The 16,900-nt window shown below is 32.4% G+C and overlaps 2 protein-coding genes across 2 annotated transcripts; one reads left to right on the top strand and one right to left on the bottom strand.

The window, feature by feature from the left end:
* Positions 1-1,435: 1,435 nt before the first annotated feature.
* Positions 1,436-7,181, bottom strand: LOC129911204 (uncharacterized). Its single transcript, XM_055988923.1, has 5 exons — positions 7,010-7,181; positions 2,621-2,734; positions 2,435-2,547; positions 2,157-2,295; positions 1,436-1,792 (listed from the first exon to the last, which is right to left on the bottom strand). Exons 1-5 carry the CDS (start codon positions 7,065-7,067, stop codon positions 1,575-1,577), a joined length of 642 nt encoding a protein of 213 aa, XP_055844898.1. The 5' UTR covers positions 7,068-7,181; the 3' UTR covers positions 1,436-1,574.
* Positions 7,182-11,187: 4,006 nt separating this feature from the next.
* LOC129911202 (uncharacterized protein F58A4.6) lies at positions 11,188-16,854 on the top strand. Its single transcript, XM_055988922.1, has 3 exons — positions 11,188-11,607; positions 11,675-11,789; positions 16,240-16,854. Exons 1-3 carry the CDS (start codon positions 11,327-11,329, stop codon positions 16,546-16,548), a joined length of 705 nt encoding a protein of 234 aa, XP_055844897.1. The 5' UTR covers positions 11,188-11,326; the 3' UTR covers positions 16,549-16,854.
* Positions 16,855-16,900: the final 46 nt, after the last annotated feature.

The following is a 16,900-nucleotide window of genomic DNA, read 5'->3' as shown; positions in this document are numbered from 1 at the left end:
TTAGCTAACGAAAGTTCTTTCATAAATTAATCAAAAAATACATTGACTAACGAAAAATATCACCGTGGTTAATTAAATTTTACGTTAATCGATGAAAAATTTCGTAAAGTGATGTAAAAATTCATTAACTCTCGATCAAAAATTTTTATGAAAAATTTCATTAAAATACTACAGTTTTCGTTGATTGATGAAGTTCTTCATTAACGTATGAAAGCCATTTCGTTGAGCCAATTAAATTTTTCATCGGCTGAAAATTAATTAAATTTTCGTTGGCTCAACGAATTTTTTCGTTGTATTTACGTAAGGATTTGGTTCAGTGGATATTAAGAAGAATTTTTCATCTTAAATTAAATGGATTTCCGCTTAATTTAATACGGAAGCCATCTTGGCAAAAAATCATGCAGAAACCCGCTTAATTTTAGGTGTCTTTTTCTCTGTGTAGGCTCTTCAGGATGCTCAATCACATTATTGATTGACAAAATAAAGATTATTATAGGTCTCAAATGACTACCTTGGGAGACCCTGTACTAGGAATGAGACAATACAATTATTATAATTAAATCGTAGAATACAACTTAACTTAACAAAGTTGGAAAATAAATTTAAATTAATAAGACAATATATGAAAAGTCTAGTATCCAATTTATTTTTTATAATAGCCGTGTTTTATTGGTATTCAGTATTTTACTGAGTAAACATTTTATTTTTATGCTGTAAACAACAACAAACGATTACTTTTATTTATTATAATAATCCTTCACTGTTGAAAAGTCAAAAATGTATAAGTTTAGAAACAAATTTTCTCTGTAAGCCAAAAACTTTTGTTTATCCTTACTGACCTAAGTACTGAGTTACCAATAAAACACGGCTATAATTTTTTTAAAACTAAGTTTGTTTTGCTCTACGAAAGTATCTTTAAATTGCTCTTATAAGAAAACAGAAAAGCAAATACACTACAGAAAACTTGGTCCAAAATTCAATCAAAAGGTACGAAGGTATCGTACAGGCATCCTACAATATTACTCTAACAACTGCAAAAGATCAAATAACTTATCTGATCTTATTTTATGAATGAAATACCCTTCTGTGTGAACGAATCTCTTCATATAAACGCTCTTTGTTATCGTGATAACATATTTATTGGAAACAGTAACAAAGTCACCCTTAAAATAAAAACAAAAATTTTCATTTCGATCCCGGAATCTGTTTTCGTTTCATGGATACACTATATAAACTCATACCTTCCTTTGACTCGTTCGTTATAATTGCATTTCCCTGACACATCGTAAAATTTTCTTATTTCCTGCACTTCCGTTGCATATAGGCGCATAATATTGAAATGTTATTTTAAAAACTGAATAAATAAAAACAAAAATTATTTTGATCTTAACAAACCAGAAAAGAAAAAAATAAAAACAATTTTTAAAGATACAAAAAAAATTAAAATGGATTTATTTGACAATAACGTTAATTTTTGTTAAAATACAACAAAATTGAAATAAAAATTCTTAAAAAACAAAATTTACATTTAAACCAAAAAAAAAAAAACTTCAAATTAATTTAAATTTAACTTTTTACAATAATTTTGATCGAATTAGGAAAATGCCGAAAATTAAATACAGCGAGTAGTTTAAGATAGCTGCAGCATTGGCAAAAGGTATGTCTGCTGAGTCCGCTGGGATGTAATTGCATCCAGTACCCTCACAAGTGTAACAATCGTCTTTGCGACATAATTTCTCAGCGTGAGCCGATGAAAGACATCCTCGCATAAAGGCGTTTGTAAGGTTGGCATCTGTAAAAGATAAATTTTATTTCAGAAAATTAAAACTTTTATTGATCTGCATTTTTTTTAAACTGTAGATTTACTTATTATTAAGAAGAATAAGTGATTTGTGATATTGATCTCATTTAGTAGGAATATAATTTTTTTGAACATAAGGGAAGGGCAATGTAGTTTTTTTACAATTTTATTGTTAATTTGAGGCCGTATCCCACATTGGGCGCCATTTTACGGCTTTTTAATTTAGATGTGTAGGAATTGGAAAGGGGTAGGAAAACGGATTGTGATGCAGGGCCAGTCATTGGGCGCCATTTAAAGACTTAGTAAGTTGAGTGGATTGAATGAAAAGAAAGGAATGGAATTTTTAGTTACTTACTTTTAGATTTGCGAATGAAGCATTTGTCACCAATTTCGTAAATTGGGCAAACTCTGGGTCTTGCAAAAGTATCACTTGCACAGAAACCAGTTCCATTTCCAACGCATTGTAGGCACTGTGATCTGTGAGTTGGGAAGACCTATAAAATAGAATTCAAAAAATATTAACATCATTGATTCTTTTAGTAGAGCTAGACTTTAGTATAAGAGATCATTTAGATTTCAAAGGTATGTACCTACCTATAAGTCTGAAAAAAAATCTATCCCTTTAAAACTTACATTTCTATTGCATCCTTCCATAAATGTACAAATCAAACAATCCATTTCATTTGAACAAGCGGTGGCAGTTTTATTGTCCAAATCAGAAGCACATCCTCTGATTGTTGTTCCACCTTTTAATGAAAGAGTATGAGTTATTTTAAATGTTTTGTTTTAATATTACTTTGTTTTTATATTGATACTTACCAACTACTCTAGAGAAACATTTGGAAGTGGAATTTGAGCATTCTTTTGCTAAGAATCGTTCAGGATTTGTTGCACATTTTGGATCAGTTTTTGAGTCACATTGAACGCATGCATCTGTAAATGAAAGTTGTGTTGTTAATATATTTATATTGGTACACATCTATGGTTTGTATTAAATTGTCTTCCAAGGGTCAGTTTTTCAGTAAAAGTAGGGGTAAAATAAAAAAAAAGTATGATCTGCCGCTGAAAAAAACCGAACCTTAGAAGCTATACTAGATAATTGATTTTACAATTAACTTCATATTAATTGAGTAAAATTTAGTTTCAAACTGAAATAACAATGGAAAGAATAAATTGACACTTCATATCTGAAGATAAGGATAATGCTTCCAAATTATACAGTAAATTCAACACAAAAATCACTAAGTATAAATTATAGGCAGTGTTACTTTAACTTTGACTTCATGATCGCGTTAACAACCTACGGTAAGGAAATTACAGTTTCGTCTTTTAACGGTGGTATGTCTGAGGTTACAGCCAAATACGTGGTCGAAATACAACTGCACAACAGAACTAACCAAATAGTTTAGTTAGAAACTTTAACCAAGGCTGAAAAACCCTAAATAGAATTTCATAACATTTCAAATGTAATACTACATTTGTCAGGGGGCTGTTTCTCGACAAGTTACATCAACTACATCAGCTACATTTACTACATCGACGACCCTAAAAACCAATAGTAAAGCTCCATTTAATATTGAGAAATATTGTTTGTGGTCGGAATACTTCAAAAATACTAAAATTTTATCCGTAGGGCACGATGGGACGGAGATATTGAAGTTTAAAGTCGTTGATGTAGTTGATGTAGCTCGTCGAGAAATAGGCCCCAAAGGGACAAGTTATCACAATGTTTCCGAGATTTTCTTTCACAAAGGCGTGCTGGCTAAACATTGCGTCATTCATTGCCACCGCTTGGTTGCTAAAAAATCTTAGTGAACAAATGCATTTATTAATCTACTATCACAAACACCAAGTTACACCTAAAATCATCTTAACACCTTTAAATTCTACGTAAGGTGCACATGCAAATCATTGATCTGAGATCAAAGATCAAACAAAAAGCTAGAGCATAGATACACCCCAAAAGAAAACAACAACAAAAAAAAACGTTTCGCAAGATTTTGTAAATTTAAGCGTTATAGAAATACTCTTTAAAAGAAATGGGATTAACCAGCCAGGAACTAACGTTGTACTGATCCAAGAACGAGGAGAAATGCTCGGATCAGATCTAAAAGGATTCCGGGGGCTAGCAAACCTATACTACTCTCCTTCGGCTGGGAAGGGAGAGTGGGCTTCAAGAAAAAAGGACTGTTTTCATTTTTGGTTGTTTTTTTTTTAGATAATATGTATTCAAAAAATATAAAAAAAATACTATTGGAGCATACTAAGCATCATAACTTGATAAGGTGACGATATGAATTACAGAAAACAATCACATTTGCAGAAAACAAATTTAGCTTCAACATGATAATTTGCCCATTCAAATATCAGCTATTACTGTAAGCACTACTTATACTTGATCCGGTAACAAGATTATGAAATCTCGTGAATCGTTAACATCACACCGACAAAAAAACAGATTTCGATTTCCCTTTTCTGAAGGGTGAGGGCTAAAATAGTCTCACCGCAATACAAAATCCCACGCTTGTTAAATTTTTTATTAGGCTCCAACTTACTCTAGAACCAAATTTTCAATTGCGTATTGGAGTAAATAACTTAGTGTGGCGCTGTGGGTACTAAATTTAAAGTGTGGAGTGGAGTTAACTTCACATTATTTAACTTCGCACTAAAACACTTAAGATGTTTAAATTTTGTCTTTCATCTGTGAACTAAATAATATGAATTATTTATATCAAAGGTATTGAAACCCCATTGAACCTATTGTAAGTGTCCTACGTATTCTGAATTTTCGCTGCCTACAAATCTTTATTTAAATTATTTAATACAAAAAGTTTGAAATATTTCGCAAAATCGCATTAAATTGCAATTGAAAAATTTTTTTTCCATTTGATAAACTTTTCTTTTAGTTTGCGATTTAATGAAAATAGTACCAACCCAAAGCCAACAGTTAAAACACTAGACTTTAAAGAGAATTATGATTAATTTGTACGAGAAGAGGTTTTTGCTTGTTTTCCAACCGATTGCGAATTTTTGTACTTAGGAGAGGGATGTTCGAGAGAACTGAGTTGATAAGCTCGTCTCACGCTTTCGGTGAAATTGAGCAGATATCAATCTGTTCGATTTGTCGAAAAAAAAACTATCGACCATTACTGATATGGTTAGTAAGTGATTGGAGAAATCTTCGTTACATGATTTGCTTAGGCCCGCGGCGGCGGCCTTACCCATTGCGAGGCTCCGGGCGGCAGGGCTTTGGGAGGCTTTTTGTCTTTCTTGATAAGTAGTATGTGCTGTTTTTAAATATTTTATATTGTGAGATTTACAAAATTAACAGAACTCATTTTTCTACCGAAAGAAATTTTTGGGACAAAATTTGTCAAAGTGGGGAAATTTTGTATTCTCTCCTTAGCTCTCTCTTTTCTTCGAAAAATTAAACAAATTTTGAGATTCGGGACAAAATCAGTTCAAAAATCACCAAATATAACCAAATTCGAAAGTCTCAAACTGGGTGGAGACCTATTGTAAACTGTCAACAAAATTTTTTTAAGAATAATTTTGTTTGCATTATTATAACAAAAAATCATTTTTTTTTTATTCAAGCATCCACACCTGCGATATGTGTGGAAAATCGGTCTTCAAGTGTTTTTTTTGCAGAGATACCCTGGAGGAGAATAAATGAGAAATAGGTTCACAAACAGTGTAACCAAACCACAGTGTGTGTATTCACGCATTCTTAGCCAAAATCGCCCGACTTTGGCGTACCTATCCAAAAGCGGCAATCTTTTCACGTATATACTTCGTCAAAAGCGTCAATCCGAGCTTGTAGGCAAACCAGTATGACGTCAGAAGTTTCTCATCTCCTTCTGGGTATCTCTGGTTTTTAGGTCCGATATTCAAATACTACATAATACATTTTTCAATTATGTTCTGAATGAATTAATTTACGCGATATAGTCGATAAATTGATAATCAAAATCTATGATTTTCGGAGAAAAATTAACGTTTTTTTACTATAAACTATCGACTATCGCATCAGCCTATTCCACCGCACAATAAATTTTGTTTCGGTTGCTGCGCGAGGCCCCGGGCGATTGCCCTGCTCGCCAACCCCTAAGGCCGCCACTGTGCTTAGCAATCCAAACCGGATGCTTGTAGTCAGTTGAAGTTTCCTCAAAAAACGCTATGATGATTAGAGGCGAGCGTTTTTTTTCATCGCATCGATCGGTTGGTTTTTAGTCGTTTTAAGGATATTTTTTTAAAAGAAAATAAAACCACAAAAAGTATCTATGTAAGAACAACAGATTAAGTTTGTTATACAATTTAATTGGTATTGGGAATGCGAGTTGGCAAACTTATAAGTTAAGGGATCTAGATTATGCCTTAGAATTACAGTTGTATTGTTCTACACGGGAACAAATGTTCAGCAAAATTTCGCCCTCGGAATTAAAAGCTTGTAATTGGGTTCAGTTTTAAAATTGAGTAACCCAGAAAGTATATTTATAATTGAATGAATCATTCACGTTGATCAAAGTTTCAATCGAATTGTTTAGTAGATTAGAGCTGATAATAGTTGAGAAAACAATGTTCTTAGGCTACATAATCACTTACATATACATTAAAAAAGTAAAGGGTTAGTGAATCAACCCTTTATTTTTAGTCAAACCCTATCTAACGAAGAAGACGACATGGATAAATTATTATATCTTATCGTAATAATTAGATTTTATAAAAAGCAATAAATAATCAAGTATAACAGACAACTTTAATAAAAAACCATGTTTCTGAAATCATAAACTTAATTTGATTTGTCATCAATAAACTTCCAACCCTGTTTTCTAATAGTCGATCGAAAACCACTACCCATTGACATTCGTATTCGACACCGCCCAATCGTTTGATTATATTTTCACACATAGCATATCACCTGTGGGGCACTTAAACACACAAAATTAGGATCTAGGAAATAATAAGTCAAGCATTCCTTATCGTTTGTGCAGTATTAGTAGGTATTAGTATTAGGTATTGATAAAATCGGACTTTGATTTTTTTTTTCTTTTTCTTGGAAATTTCGATGAAACTGTTATACTAAAGCATTCAGTAGCTTTTAAAGTTGTAGATTTTAGGTGAAATGATTTTCACTATTTTTTAATTTAATAACAATAGCAATTAATAAATTAATTTAATTTGAAATGTTGGAATTATTATATTTACCACAATTGACATATGTGACAAAAGCTAATGCTGCGACTATTAAATAAAAATATTGCATTTTATTGGGAAACTTTATGGAAATATAGTTTAATCAAATATGAGCTCGCCGGACAACTATGAACTTTTCACGACGATATACCGTTAAAATCTAAAACCACACTAAAATTTTATTTTCTAAAGTCGAATTGGTTTTTGCCGCTCAAGAAAGCGCGTCATATCGTCAATATAACTTATACATAGTTGGCTCCTAATCTTATCAATACTTCATTTTTTCATATCGCTGGATAGATTCTTCAATGTTGCGATAAAGGTTAATAATTTTTTTTTTTTAATACAAGGAATTGGTTCAAACTCAAATTTTATTATTACTTACACAATATTTTTTTATGCAAATAAAGGGTTGGTTTTTTGGTGATATTTATGGATAAACAAGAATTCATGATAACATAACTTATGTAGGTCCTGTGAAAAGCAGGTTATTTTTTTTTTGTCATACTACCTCACCTGTGACATATTTTATAGATTTGTCAATGGAATTCTTAGTAATTTTGCTAAAAAACCTTATAGACTCAATATTCATTCTATATCAATAATTACGTGGAAGTTTAATTTTAGATTGCAGTGACTTGATTATAAAATATGTTTATGATAATAAGTGAATCATGGTCAGATAAATGGATTTGTAAATTTTAATAAAAGGAATTAAGTTTAAAAAGCCTATAAGTATAGAGAATGATCGATGAATATGAATAATATTTTAGAAGATACAAAAATATGTTTTAAATGTTAATTGGAAATACTTGATAGAAACATAATAGCTATTTTGTTTTGTTTGGTTAATATTTCAGCCACGTTATAAAATTGTGCGATTTTTACGTTGCTACCAAAAATAAAAGAAAAGTAAAACCTTAATTTTGCACCAATATTTTTTTCTTCACTTTTCTCAGGATAAGGAACTCTTTAGTGCGATCTCAAATTCAGATCAGCAGCGGTGAAATCGGATAACGCGATAGTCGATAAAATTGATAAAATCAATATCGAAGATTTTTGGAGCAAAATTTTCGTTTTTTTACTGTTTTTTTTTTTTTTTGTAAATTGGATCCAGTTTTCTGTTTATGTTTAAACACTGAATTTTGAAAACTAAACTACTTAAAAAGTACTAAATTTTAGGCTTTTTTGGCTGCATCTTTTATTTTGGGCTGAGATAGGCATAAATCTTTCAGATGCGTTTTGAACGCGTTTTTTACGTGTTTTGTAGAGATGCGCAAAACAGTTCCAAAGCCCAAACGAACATGGAATGGTTCTCGGTCGGAACTAGTTCCAGAAAGCATATCCGAGGAACTATCAAAATTTAAACCATTGTTGATTGAAAGTAGTATAAGTCCACAGTACACCATATAATGTGTACTGTGGTTAAAGATCGGATTGCATCTGAATCGAAATTTCAATCCAGTTGATTATACCAAATCGAGGAATCGAATTGAAATAGAATCGAAAACACAGTTTTCTCCTAAATATTTTGACAGTAAAATAGAAAAATCTAACCAAAACACAAAGGGCAAAAGAAAATAGATAACATAATTAATGTACAATTATAAGTTTGGAAATAGGTATCTATATATGCATGTTTTCGATTCGATTCAGCTCCCCGATTCGGATCTGAGCGTGCAACCCAAAACGCGTCTGAAACGCGTACAAAACGCGTCTGAAACGCGTCCAAAACGCGCCTGAAACGCGTCCAAAACGCGCTCAAAACGCTTCCAAAACGCGTCCGAAACGCGCCCAAAACGCGTCCAAAACGCGTTCAAAACGCTTCCAAAACGCTTCCAAAACGCGCCAAAAATGCGTCCGAAACGCACCCAAAACGCGTCCGAAACGCGTCCAAAACGCGTCCGAAACGCGTCCAAAACGCGTCTGAAACGCGTCCGAAACGCGCCCAAAACGCGTCCGAAAAGCGTCCAATACGCGTCCAAAACGCGTTCAAAACGCGTCCAAAACGCGTCCGAAACGCGCCCAAAATGCGTCCGAAACGCGCCCAAAACGAGTCCAAAATGCGTCCAAAACAAGTCCAAAACGCGTCTGAAACGCGTCCGAAACGCGTCCAAAACGCGTCCGTCTTAGACGCGTTTTGGACTAATAATAATTCCTGTGTAATTTTGTTTTCAAAAAGTTTAAGCAAATCGTCTGAAAACAACAAAAAAAAATATAGTGATTGTTAAATTATTCTTGTATTTGTTTTGCTTTTTCATAAATAATAGTACCTAGGTTAGAATTTTTTTTATTTTCAATAGTTTCTTTCTTTTGGGTAGTATTTGTTGTGGTTTTCCTACAAGTTGCAACACTTTTTGAAGACCATAGGAATTATTATATTTTTTGATGTATTTTAAATCTGATTTAGATATAAACACATATTACACTGGTTTACAAAATTAAACTTTTTTTTTGTTGCCGGAACAAAAATATACTTTTCTGAAGGTTTTCGGTGTGCTGAACTTGAATCCGAAGTCAAAAAAATTCTAGCAGCTCCCGTTTTTGAGATATTACCGTTAGAAAGTGCAGCACTTCGGACCTTATTCTTTTATATAAGGAAAATTGTTTGAGCATATTTAGTAACGGTTTTTATAAGAACTATTTTCCACCTTTTTAAATCTGTTTAAATCTCTCCGATATCTTTTTTACTTCCCGAGATATCCTCAGTTGTTTGATATTTTTAAAAATTTTATAATGTCATTATCTTCTTTATGATATATGAAGCCAAACCCACTGACTTCAGTTTAAGATATCTCGGGCAATACATAAGATATTGAAAAGATTTAAACAGGTATCGAAAGATGGGAAATAGTTCTTATAGAAACCGTTACTAAATATGCTCAAACAATTTTCCTTATACAATAGAATAAGGTCCGAAAAACTCAAAAAAACGTTTTTTTTGCATTTTCTAACGGTAATATCTCAAAAACGGGAGCTGCTAGAATTTTTTTGACTTCGGATTCGAGTTCAGCACACCAAAAACCTTCAGAAAAGTATATTTTTGTTCCGGCAACAGAACCCTTGTTAACCAGTGTTATTATCATTTTACAATATGATACTCGTTCATATAAAATTAATTCGTAAAATAAATGTTTTTCGATGTCTTTTTTGGTTTTTTTCTTATGGAAACTACATTGAACGGCAAATCGAAAAAAAAATATATATCATTTTGAGGGTGCCGCTTCAAGCCTGGTACGCTGCTCGCGCTAAATTTTAGCTGAGATAAAATTCCCATACAAGTTATCGATAATTTGTATGGGATCCATTTTAGCTCAGATAAAAATTTTCGATAATTTGTATGGGAGCTAAAATTTAGCGCGAGCAGCGTACCAGGCTTCAAGTAGTAAATGGCGTGGAAACTGGAAAGCTATTTCCAGGTACCAATACCCTACTAACAATTTTGCTTCTATAATGCTTTACAGAAGCAACAATTGCATCTGTAAAGCTTTATAGAACCAAAATTGTTTGTCGGGTAGGTATGTGGCTCCTACAAACTTTAAGCCTGGTACGCTGCTCGCGCTAAAATTTAGCTGAGTTAAAATTCAAATACAAGTTATCGATAACTTGTATGGGATCCATTTTATCTCGGCTAAAAATGTTCGATAATTTGTATGGGAGCTAAAATTTAGCGCGAGCAGCGTACCAGGCTTTAAGAGTAAAATTTAAATAAAATCGCTTTTAACAAAAAAAAACTTTGCAAAAAGCCTATATATCTGTTAAATTTGTAAACCCTATAGGGTAGAGTTGCCTATTTGCAGCCGTGTCCAGTTTCCGGCCACCTTTCGGAAAATCGTTATAATATAAGCGAAATTTTGGAATAAAGTCCGAAAACTGGAGACGGCCGCAAATAGGCAACTCTACCCTATTACATGATATTTCGTTTATTTTTGTTGTTGTTCTTATCATAAGTGTCTGTTGTACCATAAAATTATTATTATTAAATCATTCGACATCATCTAAATAGCTTTAATTACAATTTTAGAATATTTCGAGAATTTGTTTAATTAATTCCAACTAAAATAGCGTTCTAGCCCACCGTAATGTCATCGTGAGTTTCTTATGTATACACCTTTAAATAAACACAAAACTAGCATGAGACAGCAGTAATATCATGCGATTTTCTATTTTCGGCTGTCAAAAAGAAAAACAGCTGATTCCTGTTTGCCAAGGCAAATTATCGGAAATCTAAAAAGTTTATTTTTTGTAAAAAGTTAAATTGTTTCCTTAACTATATTAATTAATTTATGTTACTGCCATTTATTTTAAAGATAATAAACATCACACACAATGGCAGTAACCATATGTATTTCTGATTATTTTAATCAAAAAGAATATTTTAACTTTAATGAAGATCAAGTAATAAAACTGCAAGAGAAACCCTCACGAAATAAACTATCAAAACATCAACTTAGAACTGAAGCAAATGGACAAGATGTATATTTCTTCATTCGTGAAATACTCAATTTTACTAGTTATAGACAAATATTTTATAAGGATAATGCAAAAGATGGAATATTCCTGCTAATTCAGATTGTCCGACCGGAAAAGGAAGCAATCGATTACAAATGGTAGGAATAGTTGTTATATTTGAGAGACTGATTATACCTAACGGTTTTGATTGGATTCTCTTTTTAGGAACGTAATGACTTCTTATACAATATGGGAAAAAATTGAAGTTGATTATTTGATGTCATGGCTATCAACATTGGGTGGAGGATTCTCAGCACTTGGTGAACAATTTTCAACATGTGTAAGTATTTATTTTGTATTTATTACGTTTATTCTACTGCCTCAGGTCAAGCACAAGTTAAGTTCGTACTATTTATCGCATGTTCACATAGGTAGTCAGTAAAAAACCGAGAAATTGTATTTTCCATTTCAAACTAACCTGAAACCCCTTATGAACCCGATTTTAACCCATATAATCTCGAAACTCCTTCCATTGTTCTGAAAAGATGTTTCCTACGCTGGCAATACCACTGCTTAAGGTTCTTCATCTGTTCTATTCTAATAATCTCTTACTAGAATACACCATTTGTCCAGCCTTTTCCTAAAAGAGTAGAATCTTCTTCACCCTCCAACTATCGACCAATTGCACTAACGTCCTCCAAATATGTAAGACAGGCATGTCAAACTCAATTGTTACAAGGGGCCAAAACAGCGAGATAAAAATTTGTGTGGGCCGCAGAACATGTTAAGCTACAATTTTTATATGTCAAACAATTTTGTAAAAAAAAAAACAGCAAAAATGAGGAAACTATTTTTTTTCTCATTTACCTTTTTTTTCTCAGACCAAAGTTAGTTATTCAGGATTTTATAGGTAACTCATTCCTCTTAATGACTGAAATAACTGCTCGCATCGACAGGTACCTACTGTTAAATTTGCAAACAATTTTATACGGCAGTTTTCAAGTGCACAAAAATACTTATAAAATCGGGCATTTCAACGAATTTGGAACTTATTTCGGATTCAAATTCGGCAATAATTCTATGTTTATGGAACAAACCGAAAAAAATTAAGAGAACTTGTCTTTCAAAAAATATTCTTCAAGTCTTTTTCGTATTCAATTTTATAGTTTAGATTTTTTGCGTAGTATTTTTGATACGTCAAATCCTGGTTTATCTTCTGATGTTCCAAAAGAGCTAGGTTGCATTTGAATGCAAATTTGCATTTGAATGTTGCATTTGTTCACATATTCGTTATTATTATGAATTTTACTCGCAGTTTTGAGAGTAACTCAATTAATGTTTTGCTACATCTAGGTAGGTAGGTATCATAAATTATAAACTCTGCAACCATTTTAGATAGCAAGACATGCTGGTTTAAAGACTTTTATCATTAAAAACTAAAAAAATTCCAAAGCCCCAAAATCGTTTGTAGGTTAACTCAGAATATTCGCTTTCTAGTTCACTTTAAGAAATCAGATAACTTACTCTAATTTAAGCCACGAGATCTTATAAAATTTACTATTTTGTTTGGTTTTGTCCCATATTTATTTGTTGATTAGGAAAAAAAGGAGGTGCATGTGTGTCAAAAGCTGTGAACATAAAATCTAAATTATAATCTAAAACTCAAAATTAATAAAAATGTGGACAGGGCCGGGCCGCAAAGTTATTCTTTGTGGGTCGCATGCGGCCCGCGGGCCGCAAGTTTGACATGCCTGATGTAAGACATTTTCCACGGTTAGTGTAAGCATATTATAAATTAGAATTGTTTAAAGCTCGAGTATTATTTTTATATCTGGACAGGTTGTCCCTGAACCCACTTTAGCTAATTAGACAGGGTGCAAACAAGAGCTTTGAAAATGAAAGGTGATAGGTTCATTACAGATACAATCACATCCGCCAAGTTAAGAGAATTTTTTGTTTATTCGTACTGCGAAAATGTGAAATGTATCACCCGCCACAGTAATTTACTTCAATTTTAATGTTCAGAACTTCTTAATCAATGTGCATCGGCTCCTCCTTTTAAACCCATCCCAACTCTTTTAGTGCGCACAGTAGAGTGGACCGTTTTTGGACTTTTCTTTCAAATCACTGCGTGCAACGTAATGTTTATGCGTTATGGTCTTCTGAATCATACTTCTTTTTTATTCGACAGTGGAAAAATAAAAATTGGAAAGCCACTGAAGAATGCTCGTTATTCAAAGAAATCGACATTTTGTAAGTTATTAGAACCCATTTGAACTGACTTATTCTAACTAACTGAGAAACTTTCTGTAACAATGTGACGTCGTTTATTGGGGATTTAAGAAAACCTTACTGTGACATACCCTGACCCACAGAAATTGCAATTCTAATACTACACTTAAAAACTTGATTTGCGACTTAACTTATGTAATAAAATACTACCCTTAAAAACTGCTTTTCATTTATGTAGATAACTTATTTCAATCCTCAGATATATGACATCTAGGTGTTTCCATTATTCTTGTCCATGCTAATTTTTTTGAACTTTACCTGTTTCCGGTTTTTTTAAAACACCATACAATCTATTGATTTCTGCAAACTTATGTTTCAATTATTGTTACAATTATAAAAATAAATCGTTAAACAATATGTTTACTACGTATTTTGACTACGAAATATAACCCTCTGTAGGCACACCTCTTTCTTGTGACCTGATAGGCACACGGGTGCGAATTTGGCTTCTACTTTTTCATGTCGCTAGAACTTTTTTATGTCTCATATTTTATAGAGAAAACTTGTATGAAATTGATGTAGAATTTTCCGAGGAATTCGAATATTGTTTTCACAATTTAAAAAAATGTATTTACACCATTATAAAGAGACTTTTTTGCACCCACTTTTTTGAAAAATTGTAATTTTTTCATTTTTGTCGTGCCAAATTCGCAACCCGTGTGCCGACAGAGGGATAATATTCATTTGCTCTTGATTAAGGTGGGCCAAATTTTCCTGGATATAGCTAGTCAAGCAATTTTTGGTTACGATTTGCTTTGATATAATTTGAAAATATATTGACCTTCACAACTCCTATGGGAATGTTTACTCTTTCTTCAAGTGAGTCTACCAGTTCACTTGCCATTTCGTTCCCTTCAAGACCACTATGATCTGATATGCAGGTAAGAGTGACCTTGAGATTGCCGCTCAAACTTGCGAGTTTCTATCTGTACTATTGAACCAATTTAAAGGATGCCATGGCCGAGTTAATGTAGCTTCGTGACTATCTGTTAGTATAGCTACATTTTCTGAAATGGATTTTGTATAAGTTTTTTGCATGCTTCCCTTACTGCCACCAATTCTACTTGGAAGACATTGGGAAGCCGACATGATTTTGAAATGTTAAGGGATTCATAAAAATACTTGCACCAACGCCACCCTGGATTGTTAGAACATGAGGAAGAATATGGGCGCTTTCATAAATGCATGGTTGCGCAAGTCTGACGAAAGCAAAGCATTCATTAATGCAAATGACAAATGTCAGGTGTTCATAAATGCAAAACGCAAATATTTGCAGCGCAAATGTGCAAATGAAAAAATTCTCATGCGCAATGAATTTAAACTTGAAGAAAGAAGAAACATGACGTAAAAGATGATACAGCTTTTCTTTGTTTCTCAATTCTGTCAAAATATTAATTGGAAATTCAAAGTTCAAGTCAATATAACAAAAATAGTCGCGAATTTCTTGGATATAATAAATTTGTAAATATTGACAGAAATGTTTAAAAAAAAGTTTTTTTTCTTAAAGGATGGAATTAAGATAATATATTGTTATTTTGCAAAAGAGGCTGAATTGCAACTTAAAAAATTTGATAAATGACGCAAATCAGAAAAGGTGTTCATAAATTCAAAGTAAAATACATGCGCGAATAGTTTTTCTGACATGGTCTGATCGCAAATGACCGCATGTAAACAAAGCAACCATGCAATTATGAAAGCACCCTATACTTGTGGAAGTGTAGTAATAATCCTTGCTTCGGCAACCAATACATATCTGAATGTATTATGCCTGTTGTATCACTATGACTGTAATCTGGTTTCCTTTGGCCTTACGGCACTAAAGGACACGATAAAGTAGAGCTCCAGTCGTACATAAGTTTTTATATCAATACTCTTAAAAATTTGAGCAACTTGAACCCAAGAGCAAGTTCGTGCGACCCAGTCGTGTATTTTATTTAACTGGAGGCCCCACTTTTCCCTAAAGGTTTTACTGTATTAATAGTAAATAAACAATGCCCGCTATCTTGACTCGTTCTTTAATATTTACCATTCCAGTTCAATTAAGTTTCCAGAATGACACCCAAGTTCTTTGCACTAGATGGTAGAAGACGTGTTAAGTTTTAACCATTTAGCTGATTGATTTAATTCTTCAATCAGATTTCAATTTACACCATATATACATATATAGACAAATGAACGGATTTCCTTCAGCCTGAGTGAAGTGAATGAAATTGTCTTGCTCCGTGTTTTCAGCAGCAAGTGTTGACCTGATTAAGAGTATGCACTAACTCATCTACAGAAAAAGCATGACTCGAGAGTTCTAGTTGACAAGCAATCAACTTTGTTTAATAAGAATAACGTATGATCGAAATCGAAATGTATGTAATTTTAGACTTCGGTACTCAAAAGTATTTGAGCTCAATTAAATTTTGTCTTGTAAGCTAGTTCAAAATCTATTTAATTTTAATTAGTTATAAAATAAATTTGATTTATTTGAATTATTTCTTTTGAATTTTCAGGCTGAAACAGCTGGTAAAATATCACTCCGCCAATTACAACTTGGATTACGTTTAGGTGATCCATTTCTTCAAGCTCGATGTAAACTATATTATAGCATATCATTAATACAAACCGGCCAGTTACGTTATGCTAAATATATTATCCGAGAGCAGTACAAATTTGCCCGACAACACAAAGCAACCGATAGTCGTTTGGTAAAAATGTGTTTTGGCATTTGGCATCGACTTGAGTATGAATACATGTTGAAGCAAAAAAGAAAACAAGCTGGCATGGAAAGAAAACATCCCCTTGTTAAACCAACACATTAGGATGGTTCTATTTTTTCTTCTTTCTAAAAGGGAACAAAAAAAAAAAAAAAACTTCATAAAATGAATCGAACTCAAAACAGTCCTCTCATTAATTGTGATCCAAAGTAAAAAAACAAAAAAAAGTTTAAAAATTAATTCAATAAATTTTTATTCTTTCTATCAACATAAGTGTATAAAATATTTGTTTTTTTTTTTCTGTTTTTGTATTTCTTTTTTATAAATAGCATATTTTTTCATCCATAAAAAAAGAAATGGCATTCAATTGAATTTAGTATGCGAAATGCAGTTTTTTTTTCTTCTTCTTTTTTAAAAGAAATATAGTTCTTTGTTTTTGTTTAATTTTTTTTTTTTA

The sequence above is a fragment of the Episyrphus balteatus genome, chromosome 2 (genome assembly GCF_945859705.1).
Source record: "Episyrphus balteatus chromosome 2, idEpiBalt1.1, whole genome shotgun sequence".
NCBI lineage: Eukaryota > Metazoa > Arthropoda > Insecta > Diptera > Syrphidae > Episyrphus > Episyrphus balteatus.
This window is presented reverse-complemented; position numbering and strand designations above follow the sequence as displayed.